Below are 19,731 nucleotides of genomic sequence, written 5' to 3'. Positions count from 1 at the left end.
TTCCATTGTACACATGTACCACATCTTTATCCATTCATGGACATTTCCATGTCGATGGACATTTAGGTTGTTTCCACGTCTTGGCTATTGTAAATAGAGCCTATAAACAATGGGGTGCATGTGTCTTTTCAAATTGTAGTTTTCTCAGGGTATATGCCCAGGAGTGGGATTACTGGATCATATGGCAACTCTATTTTTAGTTTTTTGAGGAACCTCCATACTGTTCTCCAGAGCGGCTGCATCCAACTTACATTCCCACCAACAGTGCAGGAGGGTTCCCTTCTCTCCACACCCTCTCCAGCATTTATTATTTGTAGACTTTTTAGTGATGGCCATTCTGACCGGTGTGAGGTGGTACCTCCTTGTAGTTTTGACGTGCATTTCCCTAATGATTATCGATGATGAGCATCTTTTCGTGTGCCTGTTGGCCATCTGCATGAACTCATGGTTTTAGATTTCATTCAGCCACATCTCTCTGCAAGCCCACCGTGTGCCAGGCACTGCACGTGGGAGTGGAGGCCCATCTTCTATGGGATTTCGGGTTCCAAAGTGAATGTGTGACGTGAAAATAACACGCAGTCCACCTTGCCCTTGAAAATTCCTTCAACGGCTGATAAGATACAATCTAGAAGCCTCAAAACTTCCAGTTTTTTCCTCCGGCGTTGAAGTAGATTAGCGTTCCTTGGTTGAACACCAAGTTGGCTTCTGGGCGGGGAGGCTGTGTGTGAAAAATACATCCTTAATCCAAGAGTGACTGTCAGTGCGGTACCCGCGCTCCCGATGGGAGGGGCTGTGTTGCTGAGAGTGACCGAGGGAACAGAGAATTCCTGCCTGCCCCCAGCACACAGCAGGATTTCACTGAATGGTGTGATGGTTTCGTCTCCCTCCTTCCCTCGCTCGCTGTGTCAGTTGCCAAGAACATACTGAATACGTATCTGTCACGGTGCGTATCGCGTGATTCTACAGATGATAAACAACCTTAGTGAAAACTTAATAAATGCCACGCACGGTTTTTACACTCCCCATGCATTAACTCCTTTGCTCCTCAAAAGAACTCTCAGAGATAGATGCTGTTTAGAACTCTGTTCCCAGATGAGAAAAACAAGGGGCAGAAGGTTTAAGTAACTTGCAAAGTCATAGAACTAGGATGGAGCAAAGCTGGGCTTTGAACCCAGGCAGGCTGAGTCCGGAGCCTGAGCAGGAAACACAGAGGGAGGCTTCTACCGTATCTCATTTAGATCTTCTTTTAAGGTGAGAAAACTTGGCCCCCGAGAGCATTTACGATGTGCCCAAGGTCGCTTAGTTGTGTAAAGCTGGGGCTCAAATCCTTCAGACTGGGCTCCCTTTCTCCTGTTACCACAGCGTACGAGGCAGGGCTGGAAGGGGTCTCGAGGTCAGGCAAAGTGGATGATGATAGCAATGCTAGCATGTCTTGTTTTATTCTTTTCCACTATAGTTTCTCACAGGATATTGAATAGAGTTCCCTGTGCTATACCATAGGACCTTGTTGTTTATCCATTCTATATGTAATAGTTTGCATCTACTAACCCCAAACACCCAATCCATCCCTCCCCCACTCCACTTCCCCCTTGGCAACCCAAAGCCTGCTGTCTATGTCTGTGAGTCTGTTTTTGTCTTGTAAACAAGTTCATTTGTGTCATATCTTAGATTCCATAGAGAAGTGACATCATGTGAAATTTGTCTTTCTCTTTCTGACTTCAATTAATATGACAATCTCAAGGTTCTTCCATGTTGCTGCAAATGGGATTATTTCATTCTCTTCTATGGCTGAGTGATATTCCATGGTGTGTGTGTGTGTGTGTGTGTGTGTGTGTGTGTGTGTGTGTGTGAATCACATCTGCTTTATCCATTCATCTCTCAGTGTACATTTCAGTTGTTTCCATGTCTTGACTATTGTAAATAGTGCTGCTATGAACATAGGGGTGCATGTATCCTTCTGAATTTTAGTTTTGTCCAGTTATAGCTAGCATGTATTTTTGCTTGCCACAAGCCATTCACAGTTCTAAGTACTTTTCATGCATCCAATCCTCACATCTACGCAATAACATGGAAACGTTTACAGCCCATTGTACAGATGATCAGACTGCAGGCACTGGTTTGCCTGAGTCCTACAGAGCTAGTAGGTATAGAAAGTGGGGTTCAAAGCCAGGCTGCCTTATTCCAGAGTCAGTATTCTTCACTCTATGCTCTACTGTCTCCATATATAATTTATTTTCTATAATATCTATAATAAACTTTACACAATTGTTTTCTACCTGGAGAGATTAAGAAGGATGTAGCATTTGAGCCGGACCTTGATCTTACCATTTTAGGATCATTTTTAACAGTGCGCTCCACTGGCACACACACACACACACAAAATGATTTTTTTAAATTTCTTTACATTCAGTTTTCAAAGGCACATCTACTACAGACAGCCAGTTCTGCTTGCACGAAACCCTGTACACAGTAGAGTTTGTAATTGTCGCTGATGAAGAAAATTTAAGGATTTCCCTCCCTCCTCCTTGAGCATTTAAAATTTTTTTCCATCCTTTGGTGCATATATTTAGTAAACTCTGAATCTAGTAAAGGAAAGTCCCCAAATTACATCTATGCTGTTTCCTTGGAGAATATATCTGTTGGAATAGAAGCACGGGAAGTTCTGCTGGGAAGACCCCCAGGAGAATGGAGAGGTCAGTAAAGAGCCGGACAACAATGAAGGTTATGAAAAGAATAAACTGAGAAAGGTAGAAGAGACAGGTGATCGGTAACACCATCCTCTGTAAATATTAGAGTGGAAAGAAATGGATCCTAGGATACTCTTTAGTCCTACCACGGTGGTTCTCAACTGAGGTGGCACTGGGTGAAGTCTGGAGACATGTTTGGCCGTCACAACAGGAGGAAGATCCTGGCATTTCGTGTGCTGAGTCCAGGGATGCTGTTAAATATGTAAAGTGCAGAGACTAGACCGAGAACAAAGAGTTTTCTGGCCCCCAAACATCAATAGCATCTAGACGGAGAACCTCTGCTCCCCAGTGAACAATGTTTGTATGAGTATAATGGATCCATTACTGGTTTCCAGCTTTTAGACTCAGCCTTTGTAGAAAGCACCGGAGGCTTCCTTATACTTCAGGACAATGTAGATATTATCAACCTTGAGAGGATAAAAGGAAAAGTTAGAAATGAGAAAAGTTGGGAGGTCAGTGTGGTATTAAGAGCTGAAGGGGCATTTAAGCGGTGCTAATATTCTCATCTTATAAAGTGTGTGGAGTCTCAGTTACCTCTCGCTGCATAAGAAAGCCCATGTTGTGGCATAACCAAGGCGATTGTCATTTATATTGTTTTCTGTGGTGGTTCTGGGAGTTGACAGGACTCGGCTAGCTGGCTTCTGCTCAGCTGTGGGAGTCCCCTCGAAGGCTTCCTCACTGACGTATCTGGTGGGTCAGTGCTGCCGACCAGATCATTTACACGGCAGTGGCCTCTCCAGGTGGCCTGGGCTTCGTCACAGCATGGCGGCTGCGTTCCAATAACAAGGGTCCCCAGGGAGAAAACCGGGTGGAAGCTATATTGCCTTGGATGACCGAGCCTCAGAAATAACAGGGCATCACTTCACTGCATTCTAAGCTTCAGACATTAGTCACTAAGGCCAGCCTGTATTGCAGGGGAGGGTCCCTAGACTCCACTTCTGCATAGGAAAAGTGTCAGAACTGGGCAAACAGACTTTTAAACCACTCGGGAGTCAACACGTTCTCTCTTGATGAGAGCTATGTTTGCTTAAAATGAAAAAGATAGCTAATAGAGGGACCCAAACAGGAACCTAATCATATGGACAGGGACAGGAGAGACTGTGGAGGGAGAGAGAAGATTTCATCCATCATCCCAGAAAATCAGTAGATAGTACTTGAACCTACTATGTCAAGAAACTGTAATAGAGCATGTTATTTAGATATATGGAAAAAAGTCTTCATAACATAGTAGGAGAGTTGAAAGTGGTTACCTGAGAACAAAAATGGGTGGGATGGCTTTTCGTGGGATTTTATGATAAACCTTTGATCACAAATATAATATTTTAACAACGAGGTTGTGTAACCTTGACAAGATTTTTAAATTCACATAAAAATGTAAACGCACCGTGCATTGGGTTTGTGGTTCAGTGGCGTCCAAAAACCAGCCTAACTGGTGAAAGGCGTGAGCAGACCACCCGCCTCCTTTGGGCTCCGTGGTGTGACATTACCCTGCTTCCCCATGAGAGGGAGAATAATTTTACTTTACCCCGTATGGCTGCTGACATAATTCTCCATACCACACGACAGCCATTAAACCCGAGGGCTGATGTACCTTAAAAGAACAGAGTGGTTTGTAAATTGGTTTGCAATGCAGGTGCCAAACTGACTGATGCTTTCACTTGTTAAGAGAAGCACAGAGAGCATTTATCGTGATGCACCGTTATCGCTAATGAGATGGAGTATTTCCGTGGTCATCTAATGGCTCTTCTGTTTAATGTGGTATGAATTGGCATGTTTGGTATCCATTAGGGGTGCTGGAATAACAGAGCTTGGCCAAACAAGCGAGAGACGAAGACAGGGTGATGAGTCACTAGTCTATTTATCAGGTTATTGATCTTTGTTGGGAAGTGAATTGAAAAGATTTAAGACGTTAACCGCAGTGAGGGAATCACATTGAGGAAGAGCTTGGTTGCAGAGATGTTAGGTCCCCCACTGACTTAGGCTGGGTCTGCCCCAGCTCGTTTCAGCAGGAATCAGGCCAGTCAACTAGGAGATGAAGGGCCAGTCGCCTAGCAGTGTTGAGTTTTCACACCTGAGCCGTCTCCTTTGGCTGGGGGCACAGTCCAGAACTCAGTGGATATATACTTCTGGAAACTGGAGTTGGGAAATGTGTATTAGGGTGGATTTGGTTATATTACGGTAACGAGTAGCTCTGCTGTCTCATTGCCGTAAGACAAGGAAAGCATTTTTATTACTCCTGCTTTGTGTCCCACATGGGGCAGCAGGAAGCTCTTCTCCATACACTGACTTGGGTCTAACAGGCTCTACCATCTTGGAGCTGAACCACCTGGAATGTGCAGCCTCTTCAGTCAGGGCAGGTGATGAAAAAGAATGGATAAGGATGGACAACTGTGCTTGAAAGCGTTACTGCCTCAACCCAGAGGTAGCAAACAACACTGACCCTAACATTTTAGTGACTGTAAGTGTTTACATGGCCCTACCTAACAGCAAGGGTGGAAAACACAGAGGCACGAATGGCATATTTGCTGAGCCTTCATTTCTCTGGTGTCAGCTGGAATTCACTGCATGGCATACCCACCGACATCTAGACTGACTGGCCAGGCATCTCTTCTGATCGATGGGTACCCGTGCCATACTGGTGTTTTAGAGTTTCCCCTCACCTAGATTTTAAATGTCACGTTGGAATATGATATATTTTGGCAAGAAGGGGAAAAATCATTTTTATACCTGATCTGGGCATCCGTCTTTAAGTCAGCAGTGTATTTATTTTAGTATGAGACCTAAATTCTCGCTTCTTATATCCCTTTGACGTTCCATGTCCTAGAATGCAGTCTGCTGTGGACAAGGAATCATAAGGTATTATTTGTTGTGTCGCTAGAGTTGGCAGCAAAACCAGAGGGTGAATAGTGCCAACGTGATAAAATGTTAATTTAAGGGAATTAACAGACAACAGAATATGCCTTCTTGTGTTTTAACGTCAGGAAAATACCAGCACAGGTAGTGTTGATATATGTAGTGGAAAACTATCACGCATAGCTGCCCCAGAGGTACGTACCTCTTGGCATCCGTAGCGCTCCCCACAGTATAAATCTCATCTTCTCTACATAAATTCCAGAAGCCTACTTTATGCAGCCCTCTCCTGAGAGAGAGCAAAGTGTCTGTGAGGGTTTAGGCTTGCGATTTACTTTCTGCCAGTTGGAGGCACCTGTGATGCTTTGTTTCCAACGCTGGGGCAAGGAAGTGTGTGGGCATCCATGTGGCTGCCTGAGATCTGGGGAGAGGTAATGAGATTCTAGAACAATCTGCCTGATTTGTCAGCTTCCTAATCATGGCAGAGGCGGCAAGTCCATGGTGGGCCCGCTCTGTGGCTCCAGGCCTTGATCTTGGGAGGTGGGCTGGAGACTGTTCCTTCAAGTCCAGCAACAGTGCAGGGCTCTGCCCACACTCGACAAATCCCTTTCAGCTGAAATGAGCTACGGTGGATTCTGTTGTCTGCAGCTAAGATCCTTGACTGACAAAGTGTTTCTCAGAACCGCACATTAGTTCCAAGATACTTGGAAGAATGGGTAAATATGGTAAGAAATCGAGTACCTATTTGTTATTTTTTTTAATTTTTTATTTATTTGTTTATAGCTGTGTTGGGTCTTCGTTGCTGCGCGTGGGCTTTCTCTAGTTGTGGCGAGCAGGGGCTACTCTTCATTGTGGTGCGCGGGCTTCTCATTGCGGTGGCCTCTCTTGTTGCAGAGCACGGGCTCTAGGCGCGCGGGCTTCAGTAGTTGTGGTGCATAAGCTCAGTACTTGTGGCTCGCGGGCTCAGTAGTTGTGGCTCACGGGCTCTAGAGCATAGGATCAGTAGTTGTGGCGCACGGGCTTAGTTGCTCCGCGGCATGTGGCATCTTCCCGGACCAGGGCCTGAACCCATATCCCCTGCATTGGCAGGCGGATTCTTAACCTTTGTGCCACCGGGGAAGCCCTAGTACCTATTTTTTTTTAAAAAACGAATCTATTAGCCATACAGGAAGTTGCAGAAGTGTCAGGAAAAGAATAAGAATGTTGCAGATCGCAGGCAGACCTCAGCTGTGCTCCCAAAGGCACAAGGTCACCTCCCCAGATGGTGCCATTGCTCTCAGTGCAGGTCCTTGATCCAGGATGTGTGAATTCTTCATCTCCTGATGACCCGTAGGGATGCCACCGTGTTTGTGTCTTTGCTCCAGTGGAGAATTTGATGTGGTCTTATTCAGTGATAAGTTATTTTAGTCTCTCCAAGGATGATAAGCTGGCAAGTAAAGAAGCTTGAGTTCTGAAACCTGCTGTTTAAAGCAGTGTGAGTTCTGCCCACCTATTTCCGTGCAAGCGGGAATGTCCAGGTGTGTTTCTTTTTTAAAAAAATTAAGTAAACTACTCATCCCAGAGTTTATCCTGGGAAATTTCTTACCCGACATGGGAGCAACTTTCTAACACCTGGGGCCATTTCTGGAGCTGCTGTCGCTGGTGCCCTGTCACGTGCCCTCAGCCCTCCTCTGGGCAGTTCCCTGACCTGGTCCCAGCTTGAGTCGTTCAGACAACTTCCCACAGGTGGGTCCAGGGCTTTTCTTACATCCGGGGAGCCTGTGCCCAAGTGTAGAGGGTACACCCCTGGGGGATGAGTGCTTCCAGCCTGTGCACACCCTGCTGTTGGCTTTCCCTCCTTCCCTGCCTCCCGTATGCCTCACCCCTCACTCCCACCCCCTGCAAATAAATTAACTGAATCCAGAGCCTTGTCTCAGGCTCTGCTTTGGGGGAAAACTCAAACTAATGCGGTATCCAGTTTGCAGATTGGCTAACAAATTGATAATCATTAAAGAAATAAAAAGTCTGCCTCTCGATAAGAATTAGAAGGAAACCCTATAAAACAATATGCTTTCATCTAACGTCTCCTGGTTGCCTTTATCAAGTAGGATTCTTTGTAAGCAAAAGAAAATGATTCTGTCTTTTGTTTGTTTGTTTGTTTTAACCACGTCTGGGGTATGACTGACATGTAAAAAGCTGAGTATACAACTTGATGAGTTTGGGGATAAGTATATACAGTAAGTCCTCTACATACGAACCTTCAAGTTACTAACTTTCAAAGACGTGAACGTCCGTCCACATGTCCAATCACATAAGTTAGTTCACGTGTCTGGCGTACATTGTCACGTGCGTGCATCCTCTACAAGTGGTTGTGCTTTCGTGAGAAACGAGAAAGAAGAAGTAACTGAAGAACCGAAGAGATTCACGGCGCAGGAAGTGGCAGGGGATTTTCTTTATCTGAGGCGGCACTGTTAGATTTTGAGACACAGGACCCGAACGTAGAACGGTACACGAAGGTTGCAGCAGCCGCTCAGAATGCAATCCAGTGCTACCGTGTCATCTACGACGAGAAAAAAAGAGCTACTACCCAGACATCACTGGATCGTTTTTTCAAGAGGGTGGATAGACTTGAATCCAGCAAGGAACCAGCACCTGAGCCGTCCGCGTCAGGCGTGAGCGACATTGCAGCTCGCCCTCCGTCTGCTATGGCTGACGGTCCTTCAGCTCTGCCATCTCCCACCTCCTCTCCCTCCTCCAGTCAGTAACTCTTCCTGCCTGTTCACGCGATGCCAGCCCCTGTGTGCCAGCTGTTGTACGGCATTTACTGTACTTTTCAAGGGACTGCACCGTAAGATCAAAAATGTTTTCCTTATTTTTTGTGTTGTTTCTTTTTATCTATTAGTTGCGTGAAAAGTATTATAAACCTATAATAGTACAGTACTATGTAGCCGATTGTGTTAGGTGGGTACCTAGGCTGACGTTGTTGGACTTAAGAACAAAATGGGATTACGAACGCGCTCTCAGAATGGAACTCGTTCGTATGTAGGGGACTTAACCGTACCTGTGAAAACAGCACCACTACCAAGGCCATGGGCATATCCATCACCTCCCAAAGTTTCTTCCCTCTCCTATTATTATTATTATTACTAGAGTGTGTGGTGAGAACACTTAACATAAGTTCTACCCTCTAAAAAGGAATTTATCAAATGAATCCAGGCTCTCTCAGAGAGTAGATAAAATAGTTAAAAAGGCAGGAACCAGGACCTTAGTGGAAATACAGATAAGAGGACAAATGACAGACTTTTCCAGGTGCCGCCAGTGGGACGAACGAAATGGAAACATCCTTGGCCCTTGCCTCACTCTCCTTGAATGAAGTTCAGATCCAGGGTAGGAGGACCTGACTGTCATAGCTTCAGAGAGGTCTGCCGACTTCTGTGGCCAGGGGCAGAGGGTTATGGTGATTTTCAGTCCTAAAAAGAGGGGATGGTTTCCCCAAAGGAAAACTGAAGTCCTATTAGGCAGAAGGACTTGGGGCAGGTGAAAACAAAAGCTGTCCGTCCCAGGAACTCTTTATTTTCCTTTAAAAATATTATAAGGAAATTTACTTTGATATTTCACTCAAATCTTGTTTGTTGGAGAGCTTACACCCTCTTCTTCTGTCCTTATAAGCCCCCAGAGGGAATGCTATCTTTGTGCAAATCTAAGTAAAAGCAAGCTGAGTGTGCCAGTTAACTTTTATTGCCAACTCCTCATAACGCCCATCTTTCAAATTTCTCTCTCACTGAGTTAAAAGATGTGAAACGCCCTGCTTGGAGGTGAAGGGATGGGGCTGCGTGCCGCTTTGATCAGACAAGCCTCCAACTTTCCCAGACGCAGACATGCAGCCAAGCTTCGCACATCGTAGCCGAAGGCGGTGCTTCCCTTTGTGCTCCGTTCTGTTTGTTTAATGGGACGTTTGTCCTTCTCGCCGCTCCTCCAATGGGGTGCCCACAGCTTCATCTGTGATGCTTTCGTTCAGAGAGGAAGCAGTGGATGCGGCTGACACCGCATTTGTTCTATTCCAACCGTGTTTGTCCAGTTTAACAAACGTGGGATCATCCCAAAACCACATGTTAAAATGATCTCCAAAAGCCACAGCCATGTTGAAGGTCCAAACATGGTTTTCTTCTCATTAAGGGACTATAGGCAATTTACCTTGCTTATTTCAGCCTAAGACCTGTGAAAACAGATGAGGATTTCTTCCTTCCAGGGTGTCAGATAGGACTGTGATTATCTGTGCGTAGCAGGACACACAAACACAGAAGGATGAAATGAGCACGGTTTTAGTCTTCTCTCCAGGTGTGTTCAGAGGACGCTGTCCCAGCTTAGTGCTGCGGGACATCCAGCATCCGGGCTGCTTCTCCTCGGGGCTCAGTCATTGTGCTAGTTCCCTGGGGCTGCCCTAACAAAGTACCACAAATGCAGTGGCTTAAAACTACAGAAATGTACGTGGAAACAACCTAAATCTCCACCAACAGATGAATGGATAAAGATGATGTGGTACATATACACAGTGGAATACTACTGAACCATTAAAAAGAATGAAATAATGCCATTTGCAGCAACATGGATGGACCTAGAGATTATCATACTAAGTGAAGTAAGTCAGACAAAGACAAATACCATATGATGTCACTTATAGGGGGAATCTAAAATGTGATACAAATGAACTTATGTACGAAACAGAAGCAGACTCACAGACATAGAGAACAGACTGGTGGTTGCCAAGGGGGCGGGGGCAGGGACCGGCCGGGGGTCTGGGGTTAGCAGACGTAAGATATTCTATAGGATGGATAAACAACAAGTCTTACTGTATAGTACAGGGAACTATATTCAATATCCTGTGATAAACCACAATGGAAAAGATGAAAGGAATGTATGTATATGTATAACGGAATCACTTTGCTATACAGCAGAAATTAACACAACATTGTAAATCAACTATGCTTCAATTAAAAAAAAAACAGAAATTTATTCTCTCACAGTTCAGGAATCTCCAGATCAAAAATCCAGCTGTCAACAGGACATGCTCCCTCTGACAGCTCTTGGGAAGGACACTTCCTACCTCTTCCAGCTTCTGGTGAGGCCAGCATCTTTGATGCCCCTCGGCTGGTGGCTGCATCCCTCCCATCTCCACCTCCATCTTCACAGGACCATCTTCCCTGAGCTTCTGACTGTGTTTTCTCTTCCTATGGGGAACACCAGTCATTGGATTAGGGCCGACTCAAACCCAACATGACCTCATTTTAACTAATTATATGTGCAATGACTCTATGCTCAAATCAGGTCATATTCTGAGGTTCCAAGCGGACAGGAATTCTGGGGGACACTCCTCCTTTGCAGTCATCATGCACCTTTGGGTCCAGTAAGTCCATTCTGAGGTCCATTCTGAGAGCAGGTGCATAGGTCCAATTTCTTCTCAAGTCCAACCAAGTTAGCCTAGGTACCCAGCTAACACAGTCAGCTATATAGTGCTGTACTGATAGGTTTATAATACTTTTCACACAAATAATACATAAAAAACAAACACAAAAAATAAAGAAAACATTTTAAATCTTACATCGCAGTCCCTTGAAAAGTACAGTAGTACCATACAACAGCTGGCACACAGGGGCTGGCATCGCGTGAACAGGCAGGAAGAGTTACTGACTGGAGGAGGGAGAGGAGGTGGGAGATGGCAGAGCTGAAGGACCCTCAGCCATAGCAGACGGAGGGCGAGCTGCAATAGCACTCACGCTGGACGTTGATGGAACGCACGTTTGCATCTTTGAAGGTTCGCAACTTGAAGGTTCATATGTAAGGGACCTACTGTCTTTATCGAACACTTAGAACTTCCGAGGCACCAGGCAGTGTTGTAAACACTCTGCAATTATAAACTCACCTAAACCTATAGGGCAAACGCAAGGGTGGGTACTGTTATCCTCATTTTATAGTTGAGAAAATGTAGGCACCAAGAGTTAAGTAAGTTCGATTCCCTGGCAGTCCAATGGTTAAGGCTCTGTACTTCCAATGCAGGGAGCGCGGGTCTGGGGAACTAAGCCAAAAAGTCAAAAAACAATTATATTTAATAAAAAATTCTTTTAGGGCTTCCCTGGTGGCACAGTGGTTGGGAGTCTGCCTCCCGATGCAGGGGACGCGGGTTCGTGCCCCGGTCCGGGAGGATCCCACATGCCGCGGAGCGGCTGGGCCCGTGAGCCGTGGCCGCTGAGCCTGCGTGTCCGGAGCCTGTGCTCCGCAACGGGAGAGGCCACAGCAGTGAGAAGCCCGCGTACCGCAAAAAAAAAAAAAAAAAAAATCCACAAAAATTCTTTTAAAAATGGAGTTAAGTTGCCCAAGGTCACCCAGTGAATTGTGTCAAAGGTGGGATTTGAACCCAATGGTCCCATATGAGATTCCTCACTGTTTTTTGTTTGTTTGTTTGTTTTTGCGGTACGTGGGCCTCTCACTGCTGTGGCCTCTCCCGTTGCGGAGCACACGCTCCGGACGCGCAGGCTCAGCGGCCATGGCTCACGGGCCCAGCCGCTCCGTGGCACGTGGGATCTTCCCGGACCGGGACACGAACCCGCGTCCCCTGCATCGGCAGGCGGACTCTCAACCACCGTGCCACCAGGGAGAGCTTCCACACTCTTAACCAACTGTACTACACTGAACCGTGTGGCTCTTAACAGCAAACTCCAATTTTGGGGGTACAAGAGACAGCGCCAGCTCCGGCATCATCTGTGCACAGTGGGAAGGAAGAAAGGGGTAGCACGAAACAACCTTCAGAACCTGGTTTATTTTAAAACTTCCATGGAAGCTTCACCCAGTGACTGCCATTTATATGTCACAGACCAGAACTGTGTCACAGCTTAAGTGCAGCCAGAGAAATGTAATAATTTTAGCTGGGCATTTTACAGCCTCAAACGAAATTGGCATTTTGGTAAGTAGGCAGGAAGGCAGAATGCACGCTGGGTGAGTTACAAACTGTCTCTAACACACAGATCCATCTCTTGATGTGTGGGGTTTTTTTGCGGTACGCGGGCCTCTCACCGTTGCGGCCTCTCCCGTTGCGGAGCACAGGCTCCGGACGCGCAGGCTCAGCGGCCATGGCTCACGGGCGCAGCCGCTCCGCGGCATGTGGGATCTTCCCGGACCGGGGCACGAACCCGCGTCCCCTGCATCGGCAGGTGGACTCTCAACCACTGCGCCACCAGGGAAGCCCCCTTGATGTGTTTTTTAAAAATTGTTATTGAAATATAGTTGGTTTACAATGTTGTGTTAGTTTCAGGTGTACAGCAAAGTGATTCAGTCATACATATATATTCTTTTTTAGATTCTTTTCCCTTATAGATTATTACAAGATATCGCGTATAGTTCCCTGTGGTATACGGTAGGTCTTTGTTAGTTCTCTGTTTTATATATAGTAGTGTGTCTCTGTTAATCCCAAACCCCTAATTTATCCCTCTGTCCTGTTTTCCCCTTTGGTAACCATAAGTTTGTTTTCTGTGTCTGTGAGTCTGTTTCTGTTTTTGACGTGATTTAGACTGTTCCCCATCTCATGTAATGTTTTCCTGTACCCATTATCTTCTCCTCTGTTTTACAATTAATTTTCAAGAGTGCCTATGAACAAATGACTGTGCTCATACCCGAAGAGAAAATTGGAATCCTAGAAGCAGGAGGAAATTTTTAAAAAACAAACAAACACTCTAATGTTGGTTCCAATCCGTTAGACCTCCATATGTCAAATTACTTCACACTTAAGTCACAGCAGACTGTCGGTGCTGTATGCATTTCCCTTACACCCTTCCAGACCAATTCCCAGTGTTACCGTCTGCCAGGAGCTTTCCTTGGGACTGTCGAAGCCTGTCTGCCTACACACACAGCAGGCTGGATGAATGTATAAATACCCCAGCTCCCTTGCCCCTCCGGGGAATTATTTTTAGGGGTGATTTCAGATAACGTCCCCGCAGGGAAATATATCATAATCCATTTCAGCCTATTGAAATATATAAAATGCACGGTATATTTCGTAAAAGAGATCAACCCCTGCAGGACTAAGCTCCAGCCTCCACTGTGGTCGCTGGCAGGACACACACCCTCATTGGCTGCCTCTTCCTCCCTGTATCCTTTCCCCACTCCCTTCCTGAAGTTTCCTCAACCTCCCAAACAAATGGCCCTTGAGTCCCTGTCCCAGCATCTATTCTAGGGGCTTTCCAAAACGAGATGCGGGTCATCATTTCTCCAGCAAAATGAGGACGGTTATTGTTTCCTTACAATAGAGGATAATTAGTTAGATTCCAAGAAAAGGATGTGTGGCCTCACTCAGGAGGTTGTCCCTTTTTCTGGTGCCACAGTCAGCTTCTCTGCCCCCACCCACACTCCCTCCTATCCTCTGGTGACCCTGAAGTTCTGCAGCTGTGTCGTCAGATTCCCAGGAAGGACTTACTGGCAAGAACAGGATGTCCAGGTGGCAGAAGGCGAGCATGGAGCTATCAGTAAAGACTGAGACAGCTTTCTCAAGAGATGCTGCCTTTGTTTCCTAGGCGCAGGGGCTCTGATGAGGTGAACTCACGACAATAAGGCAGCTGAGTTCAAGGGTTTTATGGGATGACGTCTCAGCCCAAGCCAGGGCTCAGCAGGCACTATCACCACCACCCTCTTGTCTAGAGACTTTTGTGAGCCATCCACCCACCGTTCACGTCCTAGAGAAAGCCAGTGATGCACAAGAGAAGGTTCTTTTTTGTTTTCACCTTATTTATTTTTTATTTTATTTTTTGCACTACTCAAAACTTTATTAATGCAAGTGAAAGAAACAAACTTAACTCATTCAAACGAAACACAGCAACAACTTAAAAAAAAAAAGCAGTGGGGAATATATTGCTTTTTATAACCGTGAAGTCCACGGATTATTGGGTGGATTTGATCTAGGTTTCTTTTTTTGTAATTTCTATTTTATATTGGAGTATAGTTGACTGACAATGTTGTTAGTTTCAGGTGTACAGTAAAGTGACTCAGTTATATATATACTCTGTAAACATATATATACATATATATATATCTCCTATTCATTTTCAAATTCTTTTCCCATTTAGGTTATTACCGAATATCGAGCAGAGTTAAGAGAAGGTTCTTAATATCAAAGAATTGCACAGAGAAGGCAGGGGAATACGAAGCCTGAAATCTCAGTCCCTAATCCCCACCGAGATCCTGCAGGCAGAGTGATGCTTTCTGTTTAGAGGATAAGAAAACACCCCAGATGTGCGGGCTCACAGCTGCTCATTGGCTACCGCAGGGTCGTTTCCCATGATGCTGACCTGACTGCAAATGCATTAAAGGCCTTTTGAGTTGGAGCAGACGTGCTCTTTACTTTTCTGCCACTGATGTGCAAAATTGTTTTCTTTGATACTGGTGTCCTAATGCTGCTCCTCTGGTCTGTTTTTTCCCTGTGAAGTGGGCCAGTTTGGGCCCGAGAGTTAAAATGCTTTTTTTCCACTTCTTCCCAAAGTAAGAATAGTTCCTTTTGATCTCTACCCTTTAGAGTAGAAAAATACGCCCGGCCTTTTTCCTTCCCAGAGGCAACAGAAAGTAGCACCACATTCTGACTGGGCTCCTTTATTCTTTTTTACTATGTTTGTACCCAAAATAAAACAAAATCTGGCTGGGAACCCACAGGGGAGGAAAAAAAAAGGTGCATAAACAATGGGGCATTTGGAGGCCTATGCATATTCAGGCATGGTCTTTGAAATTCAGGAACATTACAAACTGTAGTCTTGTCTTTCAGAATTAAAATAAAGGAACAAAATATATATTTATATACATATATGTGTATATATATATTATCATTTCCAAAGGCTAAACCAAATGAGCTAAGTATAAAATGAACCATGTCCTATAAAGGAAAAGTAAGATCTTATATAAGAAATGGAAAGTTGACATAAGGAAAACGGTTATGTAATTTTAAGATGATAAACTTCTACGCCTTCTTCTGGCGTGCGGCTAAACAGGCGTTTGTGATTTCACATGAAAACCAAATTAACCAGAATCTCTGCAAGCCTGTCTCTAAGAGATGCAAAAGCCTCCCTAAACAGCTCCTAATGCCTGTCCAGATGTTCTCTTGTTGCTGTTCCAAGGCTAGGTCAGTCAAGTTCAGACTGACAGAAGAAACTCGGTGTGCGTGCTGACACAGAACCCCTTAGAACACGATGGACATGTGATGAACAGGGGTTGAACTGAGAATGCCATGGGCTAGATCTCGGAAGTCTTTGTTATACAGAGATTTCGGGTTACACAGGGACTTTGATTTTTTTTTTTTTTTTTTTTGTGGTATGCGGGACCTCTCACTGTTGTGGCCTCTCCCGTGGCAGAGCACAGGCTCCGGACGCGCAGGCTCAGCGGCCATGGCTCACGGGCCCAGCCGCTCCGCGGCATGTGGGATCTTCCCGGACCGGGGCACGAACCCACGTCCCCTGCATTGGCAGGCGGACTCTCAACCACTGCACCACCAGGGAAGCCCAGGGACTTTGATTTTCATGTGATAAGAAGTGACAATCCCTGCAGAGAAGAATGAGATTCCTAGGGCTCAGTGTTCTCCATCTGAGAAATGGGCTCATATGATCTCCCAGGACAGTGCCAGTTCACAAGCCACAACAGTATAAGAGTAGCCAGAGGAGGCATGGGCGCACTGAGGGCAGAGTAAGGATTATTGCTCAGTGTCCGGGAAAAGTCACCTGTGTACCCAGTGCCAAGGAGAAGGGACTCATGCAGACAGATAATCATATGATATCACATATATGTGGAATCTAAAAAAATGATACCAATGAACTTCTTTCCAAAACAGAAATAGAATCACAGACATAGAAAACAAATTATGGCTACCAAAAGGGAAGGTGCTGGAGGGATAAATTAGGAGTTTGGGATTAACAGATACACACGACTATATATAAAAGAGATAAACAAGGACCTACTGTATAGCACAGGGAACTCTAATATCTTGTAATAACCGATAATAGGAAAGAATCTGAAAAAGAATAAATATATGTATATATGTAAGTGAATCACTTTGCTCTACGCCTGAAACCCACACAACATTGTAAATCAACTATACTTCAATAAAAATTAAAATTAATAAAAGAAGGTACTCATGCACAGAGGACTGAGATACACAGCAAGGAGAGTGTGGATTCCAGTTCCTTCCCTGTTGGGCCCTTCACCATGCCTTCCACGGGCTCTGGGTGAGGTTCTGGTGAGCAGAAAGCAGATGCAGCCCGCAGAGCTTACCTTCTAGAAGAGGGATGAAAGGATTGAACGACTATAAGTAACAGTAAAACGGCAGGTGTGTCGGGTGCCTGAAGGAGAGGCCCTGCCTTTGTTTCCTGGGCTCTGAGGGCCTGTCACGTCCTCGACCTCTGCAAGCAAATAACAGGGGCAAGCGGGGGGTGCCCCAGAGGACACACGTGCATTGAGCTGAGCTCTGGAGGGAGTGTTTAGTAGGGAAAACGCATGCTTGGGTGTGTGTTGTGCGTGCGTGTGTCACATTGATGGGGCTCTGGGAGTGTCACTGGGGCCATCACAGCATTCCAGACAAGCACAGAGGCCAGGATGTGAAAACTGGCAGTAAGTGAAAGAAGCCTGAGCGACAGCCTACAGAGTGAGGGTCTCTCACAGCCTCTGCCTGCCCCCTGCATCGTTACTAATCTGGGCACCTTGCTCCTCTGGCCAACAGTTGATTGCTGATATTGGAATCATTTTGTGTGGATTTATGCCAATTGGAATGGCGAACACATGGACTCGGGAGCTGAGCATCCTGGGTTCACATCCCACCTTCGCTCCTTCCTAGCTGTGTGACCTCGGGCAGATGACAAAAACCTCTCTGTGCCATCCGCGAAATGGAGCGGATACGAATGTGCGTTGGGATGCTGTGAGAATTCGTAGGTCCATATTTACAAAGTGCTTAAGGCAGTTCCTGGTACATGGTGAGGTCTGTTAAGCACCGTATGAGTGATACATTTGCTCCTTCGCCCCCACACGTGATACCCCTTCTCCATCACACTCTCCCTGCGCAAGTCTGGGTGATGGCGGAACGTTCTCTCCTGGCCGCCGTGACCCCTCGGCCGGTGCCCAGTGCCGGGCTTTTTGAGCCTGAGTAGGGGTGGGGCTCTTTGTAGGGAGGCTGGGGAAGGCGGTCTGCATGCGTGCGTGCAGGGGTGTGACCGTAGGACGTGTTTGGTCTTCCAGGAGGCGGAGATCCTGAACACAGCCGTCCTCACTGGGAAGACGGTGGCCGTGCCGGTGAAGGTGGTCTCCGTGGAGGAGGACGGCGCCGTGACCGATCTCAAGTCTGTGGAGTGCCGCTCTTCCGATGAAGACGTCATTAAGGCAAGTCGACACCTCCCGGCCCCCGCAGAAATCCACTGTCGTGTCGGCATCAGTGTTGGTTGACCCGCTGGGACCACGGGGCCCTTCGGGATGCCCCCCGATCCCGCTCTGGTTATCCTGCCGCCTCCATTCCCTGCCCAGGAATAGAACAGGATGAGCATTGGTCTGGGGAGGAGTCTTGGTCTGTGATGCTCTGACCTTCCGCGTTTCCAAGCGCTTGTGGCCTCTTCCCCACCTCCTGGGGAGGTTGCGAGGGTGAGGGCCCAGCCTCCTAAGCGAGGTTCCGGGCCCCCGACCGCCCGGCTGGAAGGGGAGGGAAGCTAGATGAGCACGTATGCAGCCACGCTCTGGGGTGATTTCAGTGCGCAAAGCGTTTGTGGAACGTCAGTGTGGGTATAAAGTATACAGTTACCCCCAGCTTTGATTCACAACCGGTCTCCGCTTCCCTGGCCAACCCGCAGAATTCTCCTTGACTTAGGGATGAGGTGACCAGCTCCCGCCGGGCCTCATGTAAGTGCCGCAGACTCTTTCCTTTCCTCTGGCTTCTCCTTTCTCCTTTTCCACTGAACGCAGAAGTGATCTAAAGCAAAGGCCCTCTGGGGGATGTGCCAGGCGGGGGACGGAGTTTGCTCTGCCAGGCAGCTTGTAGCACGATGCCAGTCGGCAGGGGAGAGGGGTTTGTCACGCTGCCACCACCCACTGTGGAGACGAAGGCATCCCGGCACCTCCTCTGATGCTGTGAGATGCCAGCAAACGCCCCAGGCTGGTGAGGGGTGCGGTCCGGGGAGGGGGACTCCCAGCCTTGTGGTCCCGGCACTAGGCAGAGCCTTCCTGCCTGTTCTGCGCAGGGACCGCGAGACCTCTCTGCCCCCATGAGAACCCCAGGGCGCGTTTCCACCCACGAGAGGGCCGTGGACAAACGCACCTTTGAATCGCCGCTAAGCGCTGGGTCCCGTCTCAGATGTTAGGACCACAGGTTAGAGACACATCCCTGTCCTTAGTTGCTTGCAGAGAAGGCAGAGATGGGAGAAGACAACAGAGCCCTGTGGCACGTTACATGGCACGCCGCCGCCCACTTATCCCAGAAGCCCCTTCACATCAGTACATGGCACATCCATCCTTCGAGTGGCTCAGAGCAGCATCACGGCACATCCTGGACTTCCCGTTCTCTCTCTCTCCCGCATCCAACCCTTCAGCAAATCCTGCTGGCAGTGAACACACCAAGGAGCCAGGAGGCAACCCTTCCCCATGGTGTCCTGCCACCACCCAATGCAAGCCGCCATAACCCTCCTGGGTCAAAGCGGTGACCTCCTCGGTTTCCCAGGGGCCACCTTGGCCGCATGCAGCAGCCGGGATGACCCAAGTGCAAGCCTGGTGATGTCATTCCTCAGCTCAGAACCATCCACTGGCTCCCTCCCATCTCAAAGGAAAAGTCAGAGTGTTTACGAGGACAGGGCAAGTACAGCCCAACGGCCACGCCTGCCTCAAGTCCGACCTCTTGCCAAGTTCCCTCTTGCTACCTCTGTTCCAGCCGCGAGACTTTGCTGTTCCTCTTACGGCTCAGAAACCCTTTCTCCTCCCCCATCTGCTAACTCTCTTCACCTCGATGGCTGCCCAGCCCGCTCCCTCCTTTACCTTCCTGCCAAAGCCTTTCCTGAACAAAGTTTGTAAAATTTTCACACAGCCCTGCCTTTCTCCATCCCTGCTTCCCCCTTTATCCATCATATTTATTCATATATGTCATCTATTTATAGTCTAGTCT

At 47.1% G+C, this 19,731-nt stretch overlaps 1 protein-coding gene across 1 annotated transcript in view; it reads left to right on the top strand.

Moving 5' to 3' along the window:
• The window catches only part of TMEM132D (transmembrane protein 132D), a 644,149-nt gene that overhangs the window by 535,754 nt on the left and 88,664 nt on the right, over nucleotides 1–19,731 (top strand). The window contains exon 5 of the mRNA XM_065890030.1: nucleotides 17,829–17,969. Within this exon, the coding sequence (XP_065746102.1) occupies nucleotides 17,829–17,969 (141 nt within the window). The remainder of the gene's footprint in view (nucleotides 1–17,828; nucleotides 17,970–19,731) is intronic.

This window comes from Phocoena phocoena, chromosome 13 (genome assembly GCF_963924675.1).
Source record: "Phocoena phocoena chromosome 13, mPhoPho1.1, whole genome shotgun sequence".
In the NCBI taxonomy this organism is placed as follows: Eukaryota; Metazoa; Chordata; class Mammalia; order Artiodactyla; family Phocoenidae; genus Phocoena; species Phocoena phocoena.
The sequence above is the reverse complement of the archived record's forward strand: the minus strand, read 5'-3'. Positions and strand labels throughout refer to the sequence as shown.